Raw genomic sequence first — 22,317 nt, forward strand, 5'->3', positions numbered from 1 at the left:
CTTTTCCTGTACACACAATACAATGAGGTAAGAACCAGCTAAAAAATACGGCTAACCTGACGTTTACTCCTCATTGAACTCTAAAGATGACTACCGCTAAGTTTGTCGAAACGTCAGTCAACAACAACAAAAACAGTCCTTCTCAGGACTATGCCAACCTGGACAATCTACATTTACAAACATGTAACAGTTATTATATTCAACATGTTTTTTGTTTTCTGACCAGTCTCCCAGGTCACCGCAAAGTTTATTTTGCCTTGCTGATGTTAGCGTATTTCATACAATCCAAGCAAGAATTCAGAAATAAGATTACCATAGCCTTGTTTATAGTCATTCTAACCACAATGTTTTTGTTACTAGATTGCTAGAATATAAGTCAAGCGTTAAATATGACATGTACAATTTGTTTCTTTGAGATTAAAATGTACACTAGTGTGCTACTTTAGTAAGAAATCAAAATGGCTAGGTTGTCATTCTCATGTTAACGAAAAACAACAGACAGGAAAATTGAGAACATTTATATAGCCACCATCATGAAGAATAAATTATATTTTGTACATGCACAGCTGCATGTAAACTGTTCTTAGATTGCATAATAAAGCACTTTGGGATATTTTAGGGAATCTAGCTGTAAGGCCATAAGAGCTGATTTTTTTTAAATCCAGGAGGCGTAAGCTTGTAAAATTTTTTCTTTCTTCATGATAATTGATAAATTGATGTATTGGTGAACATTATCTTAAAACATTGTTCACACTAATTATATCCTATGTGATAGAGAACTTATTAAGTTAAAACTACTAAGTTATTAATCATTAAGTACTCAAATATGTCTTCGTTTCACATATCGTGGTTAATAAATGATTGCTAAATTCACCAGGTCTGTATTAATCAAAACTTAAAACTTTGCAAAATCATTTAAAATAAAGTAACTTTTAAAGACGTCCTGTTTTGTTTTGTGAGCTAAAATCAATTTTCGCTAAAGTCCTGCCATAATGGGTTTTTAATTACGATATCTACAGCCATAATATTTGCAATAATGCCCGAAAAGTATTTTATTGTCAAGTGAATGCAAATTAAAGCTTTTGGGGTACAAGAAAGTGCTATTTTTATTATTAATGTTATTTTAATACACAAGTTTAATGATAAGTTCTTTTAAAAAACATCAATTTCAAAGTAAGACGTAGGTGAAAGTGCACAGAACAAACGACAGCTGAAGCAATATATCACTAAAAAAGGCAAACGCATTTTCAAAGAAAATAAATTACTTTTTCTTATAGTTTCATGACCTTGTATGATCAATTATCAAGATCCAAAATAATAGATGTGTGATTGCTTTATCATTCTACCATCACTCAAATATTTTGCTGTTGCAAACATATCGGTTTGAGCTTGTTTACATACAGGTCTATGTTAAAAATTTGGGAGATGCTATTTTTTCGAAAAGGTATAATAAGAGTGTTTTTCAAAAATACAGTCATAATATTTAAAACAAGTTTTGAACAATACAGCAGAGATAATGAAACAATAAAGGAGCCCCCATAGACTGAAGTCAAAAATAGCAAACTTCAGAAGCATATATATCTTTCCTCAATTATTAAGAAGTATAAGTCTTTATTCCATTGCCATAAACAGTGCTTTGATGCAGCCTTCAATTGATCAATAATTTGATACAATAATAAAGAAAGTTCAAGATCTGAAGTTTAATATGACCACTGACTATTGATTTGTATTGATTTCATTTCCGACAAATTAATGATTATTATATATTATTGTGATGATACTAATTTCATGCATGTTTTGCTTTGTCGAAACAGAAATTCTAGAAATTCTTTTAAATCCATTCCATGATCTTCAAACTGAACAAAAGCTAAATATATAGTAATATAGTTTAAATAAGCTAAATATACTGCTCATAAAGTCAAGTGAATTTGTTTTATCTTTCACATAAATAAAAAGAAGGAGAAGCAGAAGAGACGAAGTAGATTCTACACACGACGATAATACCCGAATTCAAGAAAAGGATTCCAAAACTTGAAAAATTTTGGAACTTGCGCAAGGAAAGAGCAAATATCACTTAAGGGACTTAATCAGTGGCGTATAGCATTTACACAAAGTCTATCTACAACCTACTTAACTAAAAAAACTGCAGAAAAAGGTTTTAATATGAAAAATAACAACTTAGTCTTTCGTTTTTACGCATAGAAAAACGTAAACAGAGTAAACAGCATTATATATGGTTTTGTTTTTTTTTATAGGTGCAGACGTGTGGTGGTCAGCAACATTTCATTTTGACGTTTCCAACGTACCTTAATTGAACACTTGTTCTGACAATGGTATCAAATTCAAAAAAGCTAAGTAGCATTCTTAGTTGTGTTTACATAAGTTGGGAATTCAGCCAGAAATAGCAAACATAAAGACATGGGAGTGCATGGTCCTTCTTCAAACATGTAATGTGTAAATTGACGATGAAAATTGACATATTTAGTTGAAGCTTTAATTACATATTGGGATAGGCAGGCTTACGTATTCAAGCCAGACAAGATTATGTAACATATCACAATTTAATTAGTGAGTTAGGCTTCAAGATATGCTTTATACTTTAGTTACGACCAAATAGACATGTTTTAAAATAGACATGTTCTTAAATGGCTTGCCAAAGCAAATTTACTGACTGAGTTGGTTTTCTTTTAGTAATTTGCAAGATTTATTTACCATAACTACAAGAATTTGCTAGCTACAATTATTTAGAAACAGCTCTATATGCTTGGTATTGATGGGCTGTATTTGGATACATCTCGTACGTAAAATCATAATGATTGTTTTTCTTAGAGATCACACATAAAACCTATATTTAGTAAACATTCATTTATCACTCACGTTAGATGTATAAACATATTCCCGAGTTCAAGGACAAAAATTTTCATAAACTCCATAATCTTGTCAAACTGCTCGTTAGCTACATTCAGCCTCATGACTACTGACTCAATGTCATATAGACTTCTGCCCTCTCGATCACTAGAAGAAGCCAGGTTTTTGCCTCACAGAAACAGTTACGCATTTGAAGCCCCGTACATGCAGAAAAAGATACTCAAGCAACTTGAGTTTATCTTCCTCATCCTACGGTGAAGAGTTTAGATGGCCTTACATTTCAATCAATATCTTTCTATGTTAGCCTTTCATTTCACTGTCAAATCTGGACGACTATACAAAAGAACAAAACTCAGTCAGCTTGAACTAAATCCAAGTGCATGGAAGCAAAGCTACCATGATATTACCGAGCAAAAATATGAATTTTAATAAAGTTGAATACTAAAACCATCGCTATGGCAGCCTTGCTTTTGTATAGACTATATAGTTAAAAATGCTAGGGTTAAACCACCTCCAGGGAATTCTCAAACAATGTAGCTTGCCCACGATGGCTGGTGCCCACAACAGTATGAATAAAATATTCTTTTGTATTTGATAACCAACATAACGGCCATGACGTAACACAAATACCACCTATAATCTAATTATTTATATAAAAACTGTTGTGCAAATTTTCACAGACTTGCAGACAGCAATTCAGGGCATGAATGGAAAAAATATTGTCGAAAAATCCAAATTAATAAGTGGCAGTTATACATCAACAATGGCTAGAGGAAAATTTTAATATAGACTCAACATTTCAAATAAAAGAGGTTTGAACAAAAACTGCTTCTCTGAACATTGCTATTCTGCTCAAAGTAATTGATGAAGCTAGTCTTTTAATATCTACAAAACATTTTGATCGTACTGTTCCGTTAATCATATTCTACTCTAATTTACGAGCCTAGTTTAAATTATCTAACATCTTTAAGAGATAGGTGGGAAAAGGATTTGCATTTGTTATTACATCCCTCTGCAGTTTTAATTAAATCTTTCAATGGTTAAATAGATAATTACACAAACACTGTAGTCTTGTTCTTGAACTAAAGGTATGACATAGCACAACTGAATGAGAGTACTTTCAATAAAGGTTTATGATTAGTAAATAACGTGAAATTTTTACACAAAATGAGGAAAAACAGCATCTTATATACATTAAGATTATTTTATGAATTTTACAAATTTAATGTAACTTTTTTGTTGATTGGATCTCCTTTGAAGTAAAATGGACAATTTTTGACAGACAATCTGAGGTTTACCTTAATTGACCACATATCTCTATGTCTTGGAAGTGAGTAACTATTTATAGGTTGCATTTAAGATATTTCGTCCTAACCCATATCCAAATCAAATGGTATTAAATCAATGCTTTATAATGTAGATTATTTGTCATGGATGGTCTAAGCACTGGTATCTGTACCCTATCTGGCTTGTTGTCAACGAAACGAATTTGTCCCAATATTTTTTACATTAAAGGCTGCGGTGAAGTCAAATGCCTTTAAATAATCTTTTCCACATTAGGTGGTATATTTTTGCTATTTTTCATGATTTTTTTAATAACAGTAAGAAAGTTTTTTGTAGTTCTTTAAAGAAAAATCGACTTTTTCATGTATTTTGAGAAACACTTGTTTATTGTGTTGACTCAACAAGAAAAATCGTTTTCCCTTTGCACAAAGGAAGCCTTAATTGTCATGCTCAGTGTTTTATGGGTAGCTAACATGCGCTAAGTTGTAAGATATACTAAGCAAAATAAGGCATATTCCATTCTTTTATCTTCTATTAAAATATAATGGGCCATCATTAAGAGGTAAGCCCAATAATTATATATTTTAAAGCGTGCATTTTTTAAATAAATTTGTAGCATGAAAGTTTTTTCATTGAAGACATTTCTTTGTCGAAGCACATAAGACATCTTCAACAGTCTTAGATACAACAAGCTGAATAAATAATCTAATTAAAAAATTACATTGCATTAAATTACATGATAGGATTAATAGGAATAGTGTTTAATTTTACACATAAGGAAATAATGAAAAATATACGTACATCATGAAACTAACACATGATCAGTGGCGTAGCAAACCCGCAAGTTTCTTCTTGCTATGTAAATAATTTATTGTTCATAATACTATGAATTTTTAATAAAACGAATGATGCTGATGATAAAAATTACGTGTTATGAATAAAATTGGCCATTAACCACATAAATAAAATTGAACATGAAATTTTGTGTTAATTTTAACGGTAATATTAACGGTAATAAAGAAGCCAATAAAGCAAGTACAATTAATTTCATGACGATCATCTTTGCAAATTTTTAATTTAAGAGGAAGCAGATATCAATCCTTTGCTTTTATGATTTGTTTTTTTGAAAAACACAACGTGCTATATGAATGTGTAAGTCATGCCATGAAGAATAAAGTATAATAATTACAAAATAATCTTTAAAGAAGGCAGCCCACTTTAAAGAAGGCAGCTTACAGCAAGGTAAAACTAAAAAAACTGCAGTTATTTATGAAAAGTCATCATGGTTTAATTTTCATTTCACTTGTTTTCACGTTAAAACTAGACCAATACATATTTTTACCATTTAGGTTGGAACCATAACAACTTTTATACCACCAAGCACCTTTGAAGGAAGTAGCGCAATTTCTACTATCTTTATCATTATCTGAATCTTTGGTTGAAAACTTCATGTTATTGTGATAGGATAATTGATCCGCAGCAGTTCCTGAAAAGTAGAAATGGTTCTATAGTTTTCTGGTTATTTGTATTTTAAAATACGTTAAAACCACTTAAAGCTGGACTAGCTGGCTTGCAGGGCCAATTTGTATTCGCATTCATATGAGGCGGGCTGGCCAGGCTGAAATGTTGTATTTAATTTCTGCCAACAAACATTGTATTTTGTGGGAAAATTAAATTGTGTTTAGACTCAGACATTCAACAATCTGATTGCTACCAGTGAGTTCCACCGATTATTGTAGTGGTATAACATGAAATTTTCAAATTTATTTTCAATTGCACATTATTGTTTTGAAGTTTTTGTCATATTTAAATAACCAAACAAGACAAGGGAATGCGCCATCTCATCTCTTCCAGCCCTGTTTAGCCGGGCTGGCCCAATTGATGCAGTTATATGAGCCCGTTAGAACCTAGCTTCCTTCAAGCGTATCTCGCCAAGCTGGGCTGGCCCGCTCTTCATATGAACGCAATTTCAAAAAATTGTAAAATAATATACGAGGCAAGATCTCGGCAAAGCTACCTATCCTGGCATAAGCGGGCTGGCCCGTCTCAAATGAACTGGCCCTAAGGTACAATCTGTCAACGCAATTTGCTATCACAAACACTCATTTTCTTCAATATTTTCTTACCTGTGTATTTTCCAATACTTAATTGATACTTATAATTTTCATCCTTTACAACAAAATCGTCATATTCAGCGTATTTTTTAGTGCCTGACGTGTTTACAAGATCAATTCGAAGTTTATTTTTCCTTGCAGATGTTAGTCGATGTATCTTGTCCAATCCAAGCCAGAATTCGGATTTAAGATTACCAAAGCCACGTTTATACTCCGCCCAACCCAGATAAAAGTTTGTATTTCCATTTTTTATTTGTCTTTGAATTACAGTCCAACCACCACCTGATGACGTCATGTCACAGAAGACCTTAAAGTTTCCTTTACCATCAGGATCTACTTCGTATATTCCACTGTGTCTTACACTTTTCTGTAAAGATCTGCGCAGTCTTTTCCTGATGGTTATAAAAATATTAACTAACACAGAGAAATAAAATGAAAGATATTGTTTTTATTGAACAAATATTACTCATTACTCGAATCTATAAGTGTCTTTTCTTTTTTTAAAATCATTCTTACCTTTTTCCGAAATATTTGTAAGTTCTTCATTTACCATGTAAAGTGTTTTCAATTGTTTTTCAAGACTTTTTAACTCCGTTTGTAATGTTGCCCTTTGGGCATCAAGTTTTTTCATTTGTGACGAAAGATCAATCATTTTCAATTCAACTTTCTTAATTTTTTGTTGTAATTTCACTAGTGTATATGTTTGTACTTCTGTCCTATTGATTTTGTGTTGAAGACTTAACTTAAAGATTTGCAGATGTTTGTGCTGGGTTTGAAGATTCTTGTGATATGTTTGAAGTTTTTTTATTTGTCCGTCTATTATTGCAATTTGTGATTTCAAAGTTGCATTGTTTTATCGGATTTTATGGTGCGTTTCATGTCATGGCTGAATGTTGAGTAGAAATCTTTTAAATAATCTTCCTTTTTGTTTGTTGATCTCACTCTGCAAAAGTATGAACAGTAAAGTGAGTCATGGAAAAGTTTTCAGATGAAATATTTCACACTATAAACAAGGAATTGAGGCAGACTTATATCAAGTACATAAATGACAGAGCTAACAACGTACTAAAAAGGTGTAATGCATATAAAAGTCTTACTCCTCCAATACACAATTTAAACAAGAAAAACTTGGCTTGAGCTGATTTGAAAAATCTTTAGTTAATCATGTTTGTATACTGCCCCAGCATAATATTAACTACAACTCGACAATTTGTACTAAATGTTATTCAAATTTAAAAAGAAATACGCCATAGAAGTGTTTCTAACACAGTCTTTTTCGCGTTCAATAAAGCGCATTAAACATTTCCAAGTTCTTTACCCGAAACCATAGCTTACCCTTGAATATTAACAACGATGCAGGTAATCGCCACCAACGCACAAATAAAGCTCACCATCTTGTCTTGTCTCAAATGTCTTACAAGTAAACACTTTAGGTTGAGATGAAGATCGAGGCTCTTTATATATGTGTGTGTGTCCAGCATCAATAAATTGTGAGGATAAAGAAGCCTTTACGAATTTATACAGACTAATTTGTTTCAGGATGTAATTGAACTGCTTTAAATAGTTTAAATATGTTGAACAGTTTGCACACATAGCCACAAACTGGACATTGTTTTAATTTTAATGTCGAATTCACTCAACTTAGAAGAAGTTTACAAAAGTGACTCAAAGCTTTAAAATCGGTAGTTTTGAAGGATTTTCAACATAACATTTACTCTTTAATAAACAGGCCTTTATTTATCGTAAAACAACAAAACTAGCAAATTAACATAAAATTAATGAATAAAGACTTATTGTGATATTTTGGTAACAAACCAAATGTAGCTGTTAAATACGTTGTACTTTATTGATAGATTGCTCGCGATGTTATAGAGTTTTAAAAAAACAATTTAAAAATAAGAAAGAGTTATAATAAAAGCACAAGGCATTACAGTGAGTGTTGTGTTTCGCTAAAAAAGAACCGAGATCTTTCTAAAATTTCTAATTAAATGCTCTTCATGACGTCAACCTATAAGGGAGCGACATCCAAAACAAAGCTTGCATTGATATAAAGACTGTTTATTAAAAATTGATGCAATTAAAAAGCATTTAACAGTGTCCTTTTACAATTCTAGTTTCATCATTTGGCTGGATGTTCTTGACGTAAAGAAATAACTAGGAAACTTAATAAAATACGAGGCACTTGAATAACCCTTAAGATTTTTTACATAACTCTTTCATATAACTCTTTCTTATATAACTCTTTCAAAGAAGTAATATGCTTAATGTTTCTATATTTTTATTATTCTATATTAACCTCTGAGTGAAGAGAATGAGTTCAATCTTGTAATTTAGCTGTGTCATGTCACCAAACAAGAACTTCTTTTGATTCATTCAATACTACTTAGATAAATAAAAATAAAAAGTTCCTTTTTTGGTTGGTTAACGACGAGGAATTTCCTCTTTTAATTCGGTCAATACTAGGAAATAATGTCCGTTAAAGGACAAATCCACCTTATAACAATGTTACTATCAAAACTGTATTAGTATGCAAAGGTCGCCATAATTTGAAAATTTTACATCAGCTACTTTCTTTTTGAAGAAACACGTAGCTATTTAAATGAAATTGTTGAACTGATTGGAGACTCAGCAGAGCGCCGTCAGAGGAAATTACTTTTTACGTCAAATCAACAAAAAAATTTGAGCTTGCTGTTTACAAATTTAAAGTTATGTTCAATGGTCATGTTACACAGCATGGCACTTAAACAATAAAAAAACACATACAATTTTTTTTTCTCGATAGTTTTGAAAGAGACATGGAAGGCAATCCAAAAAACATCATTCGTAATAAATTAAATGGTTTGAACCCGAAAGTATCGTTACATGTTTGTGGATGTAGATCGTCCAGATTAGTAGAGTCCTGAGAAGGACTGTTGTTGTTGATGTTAACTGACGTTTCGACAACCTTATAACGGTTAGCCATTTCAGTTTTTAGCCTGAATAGTCGGCTAATGAAGATCAAGAAGGTTACCAGTCAATTGAGAATGGGAATTTGAGAATGTTGGCGATAAGCACTAACCAAGCATCAATAGTTGATGACGAAGCATGAAGCGCCATTCCAGGGGCGGATCTAGGATTTTGGATACCATAGGCAAAACATTATGACGTCATTCAGTGCTAAACCTATGACGTCATACTTTACAAAACATACTACACTATTTATGCTTTCGATAAATTGTTTAAATCAAACAGTCTAATCATTCAGCTATGCAGAATCTTGTAGATCTCAATCGTATAAATACATAAAAACATTGTATATTTATACTTACATATCACAAGGTCGTTGATTTTCACTATTCAGAATATTGAATGCACACAAGACTGTTTCGCCCCATATCAGGGCTCATCAGCATGCCTAGGAACACTTTAACGCAAAACAAAAAATCGTGATCCGGCATGGACAGCCCTGTGAGAGCCGAATTAAGCAGACTGGTTATGGCGCCAGAAGTTCGCCTACACACCTTTGAAAAGGAGTTTGGTTAGAAATGGGTGACTATATGGGATATTTCATGGATGTGATATTGCTCAATTTTTCACACCATCCCAGTCAATTCCAACCCTTTACCCCCCACCTAAAATGAGCACTCTGGTTTTGAAGGCGCCAGAAACTCGCCTTTCACACCTTTAGCAAATAGCAAAAGGAGTTTGGTTAGAAATGGGTGACTATGTGGGACATTTCATGGATGTAAGATTGCTCAGTTTCTTACACCATCCCAGTCAATTCCAACCCTTTACCCCCCACCTAAAATGTGCACTCTCATTTGCCAACAAATGAGCAGAATGTAAATGTAATGTAATAGTCAAAATAGAGCTTTGTATAAAGAGTCTTTGTGAAGACTAAAATTTGGTGTAAGGAAAAATTATTCTATTTATGCTTAACAATTTTGTGAAAGTAAATTTATGTCGACAACGGCCGAGTACCATACACGTACTCAGCAGTTTTAAGATTGGAATGTATATAGGAAAAAACCTTTATCGGGCGAGCTATTAGTTTGATGCAAATTCTATTGACGTTACTATTGTGTACAACGCACAATAAATGGTTAACATATGGACATTTCAACAAAATAAAAAACTAGGATATGAATAAATTCATGCAAATTTTAGCCTTGTATTTCCAACAGCAAAAGTATTAATAACCTCACCAATATCTGGTACAATTTCCTGATGAATTTGCATCAAGGCCAAACCATTTAAGCGTTCCCCAACCATGGTACTTCGCTGATAGTTTTTAAGTGTCCTAAGGGAAGAAATAGATCGTTCACATTCACAAGAGGTAATGGGGAGCGTTCCTAAAATACGTAGTAAAATTTTAATGTTTTCAAATCCGGCGAAATGAACAGATTTTAAAGTCTGGGCAATGTTATCAGGAAGGAGGCCGCAGTGGGTCTCCCAATAAGTGTACCACAACCTAAGTTCAGCATCTAAGGCCAAAGGATTTGGCAAATCATCATAATAAAAGTTAGCCACAGTTTTGAATGGCTCTTTCCAATCCACCCCATCTCTTGTCATGGACATCATTTTCGTCGGTACAATGCTAAGGCCTTTATAGACATTCACACTCTCAAGGTCGAATCGTGATTCTAAAGAAGATTGCAAATGATCTAGTAGAGGAAGAGTAATTGCACGTTTATAATACTCAGAAATGGTTGTGTGGGGAATATTTTCCCTGGTCGTTTGTTTGCGCACTGTTCTTGGTTTCCATTCTTCAATGCCAACTTTTGCTGCCAGTTCAAGCGCTTCGTCATACCAGGTGTCATGATAAAAATCAGAGGAATTCCTCATGTTCACCACCTCAGTTTTCAAAGTTGAAATTAAATGAATACCATCCATTATATCGATACTCTTACCCTGTAATAACTGTGTTACTGGAAGAGTTGAATCAAGAATATTTCTCGTGATAACTAAAGCAACGACGAAATCAAACCTGTCAATAAGTTGAAACAAAGATGAGGCATCAGACTGAAGCGACGGTTTGAACTCACCATCTAGATTTTCAGACATATCGTTAAGGGTGGTGTATACAGGTACAAAAGCTCTTGGAATGTATCTAAACCTTCGATACGTTCTACCCATCTAGTTTTGCAAACGTCTGTTAATCTAGTCTTTTTCGAGTTTGTTTCTGAATTACGTATATGTTTTCAAAGGGAATATTGCGAGTTTGGGAAATTTTAATAAAATTAGTGGCATTGTTAACATGTTTCAACATATCATTGACAACACGTATACTCAAAGAATCGCAAATGGATAAGTTTAACCTATGACTATAGCAGTGTGTATAAAGAGCCTTTGGGTTAAGCTTTAAAATTTGAGCTGCTAGACCATTAGTGCAACCAGCAACTGAACCAGCCCCATCATAACCTTGCCCCCTACAATCATCTATTGATAAAGTCAGTTCCTTTAGAGCCTCTAAAAGTAGCTTGGCAAGTTGAGCACCACTTAGTCCCCACTTACAAAAAGAAATGAAATGAATTCTTCCCTGATATTCATATCGGTATCAACAAAGCGCAAAACAAGAGACATTTGTTCTTTATGTGAAGAATCAGATGCTTCATCAGCAATAACAGAAAAAACTTACTTTTTGATATCAGAAATAATCTGATTACTGATTACCTGGCCACAACATTTAATGATTTTATTTTGACTTGTTTTAGAAATATAACTTCTATTCTTACCACAATTCTTTAAATGATTTTCTAAAACTTTATCCCCTCTCCTAACTCCATAATTGAGTGTTTCAATGAAATTACCAACCCCTCCAGATGAATAACAACCAACAGTAGGGTGATACTTGGAATCATCACGATGCCCACGAAGAGGTAAACCTAGACGTCCACAAAAAATGACAGAATCAATAATTGGAGATAGTATTTCCCTATTCTGTTCTATTTCTTTCTTGATACCAGCATCCATGATCATCTCGATAGGCTGCAGAGTACCTGATATTTGGGAACGCAAAGCATCAAAATTGGTGATGTGGATGCATGCAAACCGACTTCCCTCCTTTACTTTTTCCAGCATGTTGAGTGAAAGAGCATTTAGCATTCTTCCAATCTTGAAGAGGTTCAGTAAACAACTTTTTTACTTTACTGGCCTTGCCTGGGAATCTATTGCCAAACAACACACACGATAGACAATACGCACCATTTTGTGAAGGTGAATAGCAAAGCCATTCATGCTGGTCTAGCCAATCATGCCTAAATGATCTGCCATTAGATTTAGGAAAATGATACTTTTTATCTGGTTTATATACATTTTTTATCAAATGACATATTTCAGAATTATCCATACCCTTAACTTTCTCCCTATACAAGGAAACATCAAAATTATGGGTTAAAACAGCAGGTTGCATATCACCAGAAGTTGGAATACCAGGCAATAGTTCCTGGGATGATGTGTGAAGCAAAAGACTATTGGCTTTATTTAATGTCTGAGCAAGAGCTGCAGCAGAAGAAAAACTCTCATTGGGCATCCTTTTAAAAGTTGGTTGGGCAGCAGGCCTATTAGTTGAAGTAAAAAAATTTGAAATGTCAACTGTTTTTGGTGCAATATTTGGAAAAATTTTGACAAATTTTCGTTTCTCTGTTGTTGAGCTGCTAGAATTAGACTGTGTACAGGAATTAGACAATTTTCGCTTCAACCTGTGGGCATGGAAAATGAGAGGCACAAAATGATTAGACTGAAAAGTCTCACCTGGTTGTACAGATCCTTCATGACAAAACAAAATATTAATAGCATCCAAACCTCTTTGGCTTAATAACCGGGGCTGAACAATACGATTAAATAACAATTTATATCTACTTTCACCAGAATCAGGATAAAAAGTATGAATTTTTCTACCTAAAACAGAAGATAGGCCCAAAATACAAAGAAAAGATGACCATTTCTGGTCATTACAATTTAAAATAGCCTCCTGTTTTACCAGTTCATCTGTTGTATATCCAGTGTCTAAACATTCTTTAGACACTGACAAAGGCAAAAGATTGTTTAAGCTTTGGGCAAAGTAATCACTGTGCTCACTTATAACAGACAAAAAGCATGGGTGTTGAGCATAAAAAGCAGCATGAATAAATAGCTCAAGCGATGTTAAAATTCGCAAAGTAGGGACCAATGCATTGTTACCTACCAGAACTAGGAAGCTGAACTGTAGAGGCAATTGCCAGAAGCTTCAGATCTTAAAAATATTCAAGAAAAGAAATTAATATTTTGTTTGGTAGATTGATTGCATTGTATGAATGAATTGCTGACTGTAGACAAAGATATAGCCTAGCGAAATTGAGATTTAACCATTTTACACGTATATATAAATACTACAATACGATATATATAATTATAATATATTTACCTTATTGCAGTACAAGTCTTTCCGTCATGAGCGTGCTTTGGCACATATATTTCAGCTCCAAAATTTCGACACAGAGTATGGTCGGGGTCATAAATTCTATCTAACAGCTGCTCGTTCGTAAACATAGGTCGAACGTCGACCAATAAACGAGAATAAAGCTCATTAAGGCATTTTAAATCGTTTTTGGCCAACGCAGACTGAGCAGTCTCGTATAAATTACCACAACACAATGAAGACATAAAATATCACAAAACCGTAAACTGAGCACAGAGGCTGTTCAGAAACAATACGAGTGTATGTTAATTTTCAATTGCCTAATTTGCCTAGCTCAACCATGCTTATCAACAGCAATGATTGGTTGGAATTGCTCAAGTTAGGCAAAAAATTGACCAATGAAAGCATACGGTTGCAAAAATTGCCCAATCAGAATACCTATACACGATGTCAAGTTAGGCAAATTCATCTTGTTTAGGCAAATTGCTAACAACCAATCAAATGGCTAGATCGCCTTCTTGACTTAGGCAAAATGGCTGCTTTGCCTAACGACACGGAGCTTTATAGATAATCATACGCATCTGGACTACGATTCATATCAAAATTACGTCATTTAATTGCACAACATTTCTAAACAAAAGTCAGATGATTTGACTGCGATAAAGTGCTATTCATAGTTTCATAATTCGATAAATTCGTATCGAATCTAAGTCGAAGTATATTTTGGTAATTTCACCATAGGCACTTGCCTATGGTGCCTACTAGATCCGCCCATTCTTTAATAATAAGTTAAAGATAAGAGTAACGTTGACAGATGTTTTGATTTCTAAAGAATCTATGTAGTTTGTGGAAAGTACTGTAAAAGCTGAATTTTGACCGAGCATGGTGCAATAAATTTTAAAGTTTTTGTTTCCTGTCGCTCTCATTCAACTTTATATATGAAAGTCAACATTCTTTGTTTGACACTTCGTAGTCAATGTCGTAAATGTTAAATTATGGATAGTAACAAGAAATGCTTGTGGTATTATGAAAGACCAAATGGATGTGACAGATTGTGCATGGAAGCCGTTGAACAACATGAAAATAAAAAATTCTTATAAACATTAGTCCGCGTCTCTAACAATAAAAACAAGGTTGACATTGATATGTAAAGACTGTTGGTTAAAAAATGACGAGTGGCGCAAAATCATTAAAACTTTTGAAACGATATACTTTGCATGATAATTCGAAATTTATCATTTGAACAGTAGCCTGGACAATGAGAATGTTTTGACATTTTGAGCTCAAAGTTGAAAATAAACGCGACCTATATATCCTTATAATACAACGGTATCTGTGGTTCCAGTTCACTAATTGCCCATTGCATGATTATATCTGGCATCTATCGACCTTGTTAAGATAGTTTTTACGCGAAGATTACAACTCTTTAAGTTTCTATCAACATGTTGTATGTTTGAGTTAATAACTTCATATTGAAAACAATTAGCTAAGCTAAGAATTACCTTTTTAAATTATGGTTAGGTTTGTGCTAGTTAAGTTTATAAATAAGAACTTCCTCGGTTAATTCAGTCAATGTTAGCAAAAATTTCTGTTAAGTTTATAAATAAGAACTTCCTCGGTTAATTCAGTCAATGTTAGCAAAAATTTCTGTTAAGTTTATAAATAAGAACTTCCTCGGTTAATTCAGTCAATGTTAGCAAAAATTTCAGTTAAGTTTATAAATAAAAACTTCCTTGGTTAATTCAGTCAATGTTTGCAAAAATTTCCGTTAAGTTTATAAATAAGAACTTCCTCGGTTAATTCAGTCAATGTTAGCAAATATTTCCGTTAAGTTTATAAACAAGAACTTTCTTGGTTAATTCAATCAATGCTAGCCAAGAATTTCAGTTAAGTTTATAGGCAAAAACTTCTTCTTCTTACTAGATCCGCCGCTTAGTGAACTAAAAACACGCTTCTTGGGATTTTTGAATCTTGTTTAATGTTTTTGATTTGTTAGTAAACAACTCTTTGGAGTGTGTCTAATTCTCGCAGGTCGCGGGTAGGTTTAAAAAACTTTAATTTGTATTGAAAAGTTCGTGCAAAGTTGATGTTACCTGAGCTCTCGGGAGTCTCTATTTCTATGTATGCTCCTTTGAATGTGCTCTTGGTGTCAACTGAACAATCAATCATTCAAGAATCACTTTAGATACATGGTGTTAACTTGAAAATCACAAGGTATTATGACATCGAAGAGCTATATTGCCTATTGTAAAAATTTAAATGCATTGAAAAATGATATACTTACTTAAGCCATGAAACAGCGAATATAAATTAATTGAAAGCTGTAAGTATATTTATAATATACGCATTTTGTAAATCCTGTAATTATAGAGATGCAAGGTTGGATCAGCGCCCACAGTCAAAATAAATTATAAAGGACTTCGATCAAGCTATACGTAGGTATGTTTGTTTGAATAAAATGAATCGTTAAAATAATTCGACGTCTGCCGTAAGAAAACCGGCTACCACTTTCAAATGTTCACGACGGACAAGTTTTTTTGCAATAATAAGTTTTGAACCATTACAAAAGTTTCGTCGAAATAAAACTTTGATTATATATATTTGTTATGACTGAATATGTAAGAGCACCTTGATCCAATCAGACGTTAACATGCATATTCTCTTTTACATAGTAGCCATGCCAACATACCAAGCTTCATAACATTCAAGATTTACTTAAATACAATTAACTCGTGCAACGCTAATGAAACACTTATTTGCAAGAGAAAGACAATTTGTAATTATGGAAAGTGTAAGTTATACACATAATCTAAACATAAGTTATAAGCTGGGTGCTTAGAACTTCAAGTGTATGTATATAAGGGCCTATTCATATGAGCCGGGCTGGCCCGCTTTACCGAGCTTGCCCGGCAGTAGCAAGATCTCACGTCTTTTAGTATTTACATATAATTTCAAATTTGATTCATATGAGAGACGGACTGGCCCGTTTTACCGGGATGTCGCTTAAACGAAGCGGGATCTTGTCATAAACGGGCTCATGTGAATGCACAAGGCGGGCTAGACCGGCATGCCGAATTAAACATCGTACTAGTGCGCATGCTCATAAAATTCAATGCGATGCAAAATACAAGGCAAGCAAAAGAACAACTTTCCGTGGACCATAGACTAATGCATAACATCATTGAGTTTCTTTTAGCTTATAAAAGTAACATCAATAATTGGGATTTGGACTTTTATGCCTCGTGAGTAAATAATTATTACTTTACTTTGTCGGGCCAGCCCGCCTCATGTGAATGAAATAATAAACTGGCCCGTCAAATTCGGCCAGCCCGGATCACATGAACAGACCATCAACTAATAATAATTCATTATTTATTGACATCACATTTCTTTGACTTAAAAACACCCGTCATACTATGTCAGAGACTCAGAGGTAAAATTTACTCAGCAAACGTACATTTAACTTCATCGATCAGATGCCTTTATTTTGACAGTCGTTGTTGATCTTACGGCAGGATAGAAGCAAACAATACTTCCACTTTATAGAATTTTTTTGTGTAGCGCATATCTTATTACGTATGTAATAAGCATGCGTAGAAGCGCTGAGGTGACCAGCCGCAGCCAGTAATTTAATTAAATATACAGCCCAAAGTTACACGGTAAAGTGAGACTACTGTTTCTTTCTATAGACCATTTGCACCTACGTCATTAACATCCTAGCAATCGTTGTTAAGGCGCATCTGGAGGACAAGCATCAGCACTGACAAGCTGACAGCACATGCACATGTTTTGAATATAGTATGGCAAATCTTTTCCGAAAACCTATAAAGCCAAGAAAAGCTTGCTTTCTGGCTACACGAACTCATTTGTTTCTGCAGACTGTAAAGAACATTAGTCAGTAGCCAATCTTGCAGCATTTGTAATTATAGGATTTACAAACTTTAGATATATTATGAGTACAACTTACATTCTCCCACCTTTGAAGAACTGCTTATCCCTGGTAAAACTGTTGATATGTCGTTTTCAACTGCATTGAATTTTTACAATAGGCTTGGCCTTCAATCTAATATTTTGTCAGTGTCAAGTTGACAACAAATCTAAAGTTACAGCTATCTGAATAATTCTTCAATGATTAATACTTGGTTACTAAGTATGAATGATTTCAAATAAAAACCGCCATAAACTACTTTAAATATAATATATATGTTAATTTGGATATGCATGATAAACACAAATCATGAAATTCGAACGCTCTAGTGACATACTTTAATGTTGACAGCAGAGAGCTTCGACTCCAAGAGAACATTCAAGTGAGCATACATAGAAACAGAGACTTGTGAATTCAGCGTCCACTTCGTTCAAACACAATCAACTCTTTGTCATTCAAACTTTCGTGAGATTTTTCTTTGAGATCATATTAAAGCACCACATATATTGCTCTTGTAAAGCAGTTAAATACGATTGGGGTGTTGCGATTGTGGTTGTGTTTAGGGGTTTTATATTCTTGAATTGCAACAAACCTCCAGGGACTTATCCAACAATGTGGCTCACCCAAAACGGCTAGTGCCCACAATAGCACTAGTAAAATGCTTTTAAACGTGTAACTGTGTAAGCATTAGTAATGTGAAAACTCATTTCATGTCCAAGAAGACGAAAACAGTCACATTACAAACTCAAAAAGCCGCAGTCGTTTTGAGTATGATTTGATTACATCAACTTCATTTAGATAAACATGTTAGAAACTCATGTTTCATCAACATCATTGATTGCAACAATATTTTTTATTATTTCATGAAATGATTACAGTTTTCTAGACTTCTAGCTATGACAATTTTTTGCACATTTTCTCATAGTTAACAACGAGTGTAAATGTTTAAGACATATTACATGACGTATTGACATTGATATTGATCATTGCCGTGAAATTATAAATATTTATGAAAATTCTTCATGGTTTGATTTTCATTTCACTGGTTTTCACGTTATTAAAACCAAGCCAAGCAAGATTTTTACCATTTAGGTTGCTATAATAACAATTTTTATACCACCAAGCACCTTGCCAGTAAGCAGCGCAGTTTCCTTCATCATCGGAATCTTTTGTTGAAAACGCCGTGTCTTTATGATAGCTCAATGCATCCCTAACATTTCCTGAAAAGTAGTAATGGCTCTTGAGCTCTGTCGTGATCTGTATTTTAAAGTACACATGAACACATTTTGGTGTTAATTATTCCGATAGATCTTAAAAAGGTTATTTAGAAAATTCTAAATTTCATTTTGGGTATTTAAATTTCGGTATTTTGATAGCCTGATTTAAACACAGGACTCGACCAAAAAGAGAACTTATTGAATTTATGTTATGTATAAATTTTTTTAGTCCAAGCTTAAAATTTTACATGCTTTAAAAGAAAAAATCTTTTCATCTCACGGAAATTTACTAATATACCGTTTTTTTTGCGCTGTGATGCTTGCGTCATTCCCTTCTTTGGTTATATAAAGACAAAACAAAAGAAATTCGACGTAAAAGTGCCAAAATACGAGCTGTACTTGTAGATAATATGCAGACAACCGTTCGTCTTTCACAGGAAATTAAATTTTTCTTTTAAAAATAATCTTGACAATGTATGGTAAATTTTTTAGCTGTAAAGGTGGCATTTTTTGTTGTGATTGACATTCTTTACGATAACTAGCAACGGAAACTTAAATATTTCTTACACCTTTTGCAGGTGCTAAGGTCTTTATGCAAAAGCAAAATTTGATTTAAATAATTTAAAAGCCTAAAGCAGTGTTTCAACAAGACAAAAATACTTTTTTAATAATGTATCACTGTTTGTTAAGCTCTATTATGAGTTTAAAAGTAAAGAAATACACAAAAATGCATTTTTCCAGTGTATGATCCAGTGTAATGATATGATCCAGTGTAATGACGCCAAGGCGCGAAACTTTATAAGATTATTCAACTACAAAATGAAAATCATGTTAAAACCACGAGAAGTTAAACTTGAATCCTAACTTCATTAGTATTTTCTCTGATAGCATAATTTTTAATTTTGTAAATATGCATTAAAGATGACCTTTAAGCGAAAATCTAAAAGGTAAGAATTCTAAAATTTGTCACTTGATTCCAATTTGTCCTATCACTACTATGGTATGGCGTATGGGTGAAACATGTTTACTGTTGGTTGACAATATTGGTGATTAATATAGCAGGGACGATTTTAATATTAGAATTTATTATTTTTATTGCCTATTATTTTATATTTTTTAGATGTTGATCGTCCAGCTTTGTGCAGTCCTGAAAAGAATTCTTGGTGTTGGTGTGTTACTTGACTCTGATGATCAAAGGATGTCAAAATATCAATCATTAACAACACCAACAGTCATTTTCAGGACTGCTCGAACCTTGAAGATCTACATCTACAAGCATTTAGCTTTACTCATGTTTTATTTTTCACCATCATCTTTTGTAGGAAATGGAGAAAAAATGTTAATTATACTGATATGAGCTCCAATTGTGAAAGTGATGGTAATGTATTGTACATACAGTGATCTCATAGCTACGTAGCTATTAATGAAAATTATAATTGCTCTGTTTTACAGTAAAGTATGTGGTTATACACTCTGGTTTACATAGGTAGGAGAAGGGTACATTTTATATTGTATCAGTTTACATGTACCTACATAGACACTGTTCAAAAATACTGATGCAACAAATGTGAATGTAGGCCCCACAATTATTTACTGGCTGCATGATTGATCTAGTGCACTATTAAACATTTTACATTGTTTTATTGTGAAAAGTTGAGATTATTAATTTGGTAGATATGCAATAAATATATACGGGGATCCATACTTTACTTCCTTTTCAATGTCATGCCTGCATGTTCTATAGATTTCTCTTGTTTTAAATTGCTAAGTTTTGTATTTATGACTTCATGATATGTTTCAGATGATTTTGAAGTTGATTTTGAACCACAAACAAAGAAGGCGAAGCATAAAGAGAAGGAAATGAACAAAGAGAAGAAAGGCGAGAGAAGGTGTGACCCAAAATAGATTTTAATTTTGGCTAAAGGGCATCATGCTGTTTTACACAGATATTATAGTAGATCTCTAATCCTTTATAAGCCTTTGTTTTGCCTTGTGTAATCCAATGTACACACTAATTTCTTCAATGTGTGATACAACAACGTCATGAGATTTTTTCTATTGTAAGGCCTTCCGTTCGTGAAAAGTTGTACCAAAGAGATATAGAAAAAGCAATTGAAATGTCACTAATAAATACACCTTATGACAGAAAGGATAATGATGTTGGACAAAATGAAAGCAGTCATATCAAAATAAATAGTGAAGGTATCGGTATGTAAAATTATAAATGAAACTGTGAAAAGTGATTACATCATGAAAGATTACATCATGATCATGAAAGAGGAAAAAGGTTGGGAAGCTGCCCTAATCTACGCAGTAATGAAGTAAATCCAATTCAAACAATGATTTTAGAATTTTTAAAGTTTTTCATTGTTAAGCATTATATAATGCTGTCTTACATTGACCTCAAATTCACATTTTAGTAAGACTCTTTTTCCCATCACAAAGCCCTTAATTTTAAACTCATAATGTTTACAGAGTAATCAGTCAAAAGCACAAGTTTTGAAAATGACAACTTTGTTATACTGACCTAAATGAGGACAGAGAAGGATTTTCTCAGAGTTTTATAAACTAGTCACCACTCTTAGTGGTCTGAATTTAAGTGTTGAATTTAGGCACATAGTAGCATATATCCATCAATCACAGTTATAACTGGGTAGCCTTAAAATTAGGAATGTTTAAAGGTGCGGACATATGAAGGTGTGTATGGATGAAGGTGTGTATGGATGAAGGTGTGTATGGATGAAGGTGTGTATGTATAAGGGTGGGTATTTATAAAGTTAAGGATGTATCAAGTTGTGGATGCATGAAGGTAGGTTTGGATGCATGATGTTGGGGATGTACATATGAAGATAGTGATGTACCTATGAAGATAGTGATGTGTTGCATGTAGTACTACTTTTAATGGTGTGATGAACTTTCAAATTGACTTTTTGCATGGTATTGTAGAGTGTGATTCAAAATGAAAATACATGATCATTATTATGTAAGATGCAGTACCATGTACATATAATGCTGATTGCTCTCTTACTCATTTAATCTAATTAAGATGATGATGCACGCGACACCTGCGATGCACGTGACACCTGCGATAAGAGTAGTGCTAAAGTGAACAAGATTCATGACAATGATGTCGAAAGTGATTCCAATGAAGAGAAAATTGTGAACCTGAAGAACGGCAAGAAAATGTCTGGTGGAGTCATATGTTTTCCGGTAGGCTTTATTTTGTATTTATAAAATTGTCATTGATTTCAAGTGTCCTATTTGCATATAATGAAATAACCAAAATGCAGTTGGCATGATTATACAATCAAAATATCAAAACAGTTTGATACATACGTAATTGCATTTGCTTGCAGCTTGTCTTTCGTGTTATTTTTATTAGTTTTTCTCCTGGCGAGTGCTTATAATAACAAATTTTTGATACACATTTGTTTTAAAAAGAGTCATCCGACTACAAATGCACCCCTATTGTTGGTACAAAGGAGAAAAAGTCATCACGTATAAATTCTTCCAAAGAGAACGTTAAGC

At 33.3% G+C, this 22,317-nt stretch overlaps 3 protein-coding genes and 1 long non-coding RNA gene across 6 annotated transcripts; 1 reads left to right on the top strand and 3 right to left on the bottom strand.

The window, feature by feature from the left end:
• Positions 1-5,197: 5,197 nt before the first annotated feature.
• LOC124455058 lies at positions 5,198-6,477 on the bottom strand. The gene is made up of 2 exons (XR_006951683.1): positions 6,279-6,477; positions 5,198-5,638 (listed from the first exon to the last, which is right to left on the bottom strand). It is a non-coding gene; the product is annotated as an uncharacterized LOC124455058 (long non-coding RNA).
• Positions 6,478-9,362: 2,885 nt separating this feature from the next.
• LOC124455049 (52 kDa repressor of the inhibitor of the protein kinase-like) lies at positions 9,363-11,332 on the bottom strand. Of its 3 annotated transcripts, XM_047005806.1 has the most exons (3): positions 10,451-11,332; positions 9,575-9,669; positions 9,363-9,375 (listed from the first exon to the last, which is right to left on the bottom strand). In XM_047005806.1, the coding sequence occupies exons 1-2, from the start codon at positions 11,307-11,309 to the stop codon at positions 9,599-9,601; spliced, it is 930 nt and encodes a 309-aa protein (XP_046861762.1). In that variant the 5' UTR covers positions 11,310-11,332; the 3' UTR covers positions 9,363-9,375; positions 9,575-9,598. The 3 variants fall into 3 exon arrangements, with proteins under 3 accessions (XP_046861762.1, XP_046861761.1, XP_046861763.1); XM_047005805.1 differs by lacking the exon at positions 9,363-9,375 and having other exon boundaries at positions 9,454-9,669; XM_047005807.1 differs by lacking the exon at positions 9,363-9,375 and having other exon boundaries at positions 9,454-9,766.
• A 547-nt stretch (positions 11,333-11,879) lies between these two features.
• On the bottom strand, positions 11,880-13,435 carry LOC124454888. Its single transcript, XM_047005639.1, has 2 exons — positions 12,450-13,435; positions 11,880-12,244 (listed from the first exon to the last, which is right to left on the bottom strand). The coding sequence occupies exons 1-2, from the start codon at positions 12,775-12,777 to the stop codon at positions 11,880-11,882; spliced, it is 693 nt and encodes a 230-aa protein (XP_046861595.1). The 5' UTR covers positions 12,778-13,435.
• A 6,351-nt stretch (positions 13,436-19,786) lies between these two features.
• LOC124454889 lies at positions 19,787-22,060 on the top strand. The gene is made up of 7 exons (XM_047005641.1): positions 19,787-19,835; positions 19,910-19,958; positions 20,112-20,167; positions 20,591-20,678; positions 20,855-20,997; positions 21,836-21,999; positions 22,043-22,060. Exons 1-7 carry the CDS (start codon positions 19,787-19,789, stop codon positions 22,058-22,060), a joined length of 567 nt encoding a protein of 188 aa, XP_046861597.1.
• The last annotated feature ends 257 nt before the right edge of the window (positions 22,061-22,317 follow it).

The sequence above is a fragment of the Xenia sp. Carnegie-2017 genome, unplaced genomic scaffold (genome assembly GCF_021976095.1).
Source record: "Xenia sp. Carnegie-2017 unplaced genomic scaffold, XeniaSp_v1 HiC_scaffold_3, whole genome shotgun sequence".
Lineage (NCBI taxonomy): Eukaryota > Metazoa > Cnidaria > Anthozoa > Malacalcyonacea > Xeniidae > Xenia > Xenia sp. Carnegie-2017.

Bases quoted from the DNA above. Each gene is read 5' to 3' on its own strand.
- LOC124455049 (XM_047005806.1), bottom strand. From the start codon at position 11,309: ATGTCTGAAAATCTAGATGGTGAGTTCAAACCGTCGCTTCAGTCTGAT. The intron at 9,670-10,450 runs GTGAGGTTATTA...TTTGCGTTAAAG, and splicing joins GGAAATTGTACCAGATATTG to TGTTCCTAGGCATGCTGATG.
- LOC124454888 (XM_047005639.1), bottom strand. From the start codon at position 12,777: ATGCCCAATGAGAGTTTTTCTTCTGCTGCAGCTCTTGCTCAGACATTA. The intron at 12,245-12,449 runs GTGCGTATTGTC...CCCAAATATCAG, and splicing joins CTATTCACCTTCACAAAATG to GTACTCTGCAGCCTATCGAG.
- LOC124454889 (XM_047005641.1), top strand. From the start codon at position 19,787: ATGGTATGGCGTATGGGTGAAACATGTTTACTGTTGGTTGACAATATT. The intron at 20,679-20,854 runs GTGTGACCCAAA...TTCTATTGTAAG, and splicing joins GAGAAGAAAGGCGAGAGAAG to GCCTTCCGTTCGTGAAAAGT. The intron at 20,998-21,835 runs GTATGTAAAATT...AATCTAATTAAG, and splicing joins AATAAATAGTGAAGGTATCG to ATGATGATGCACGCGACACC.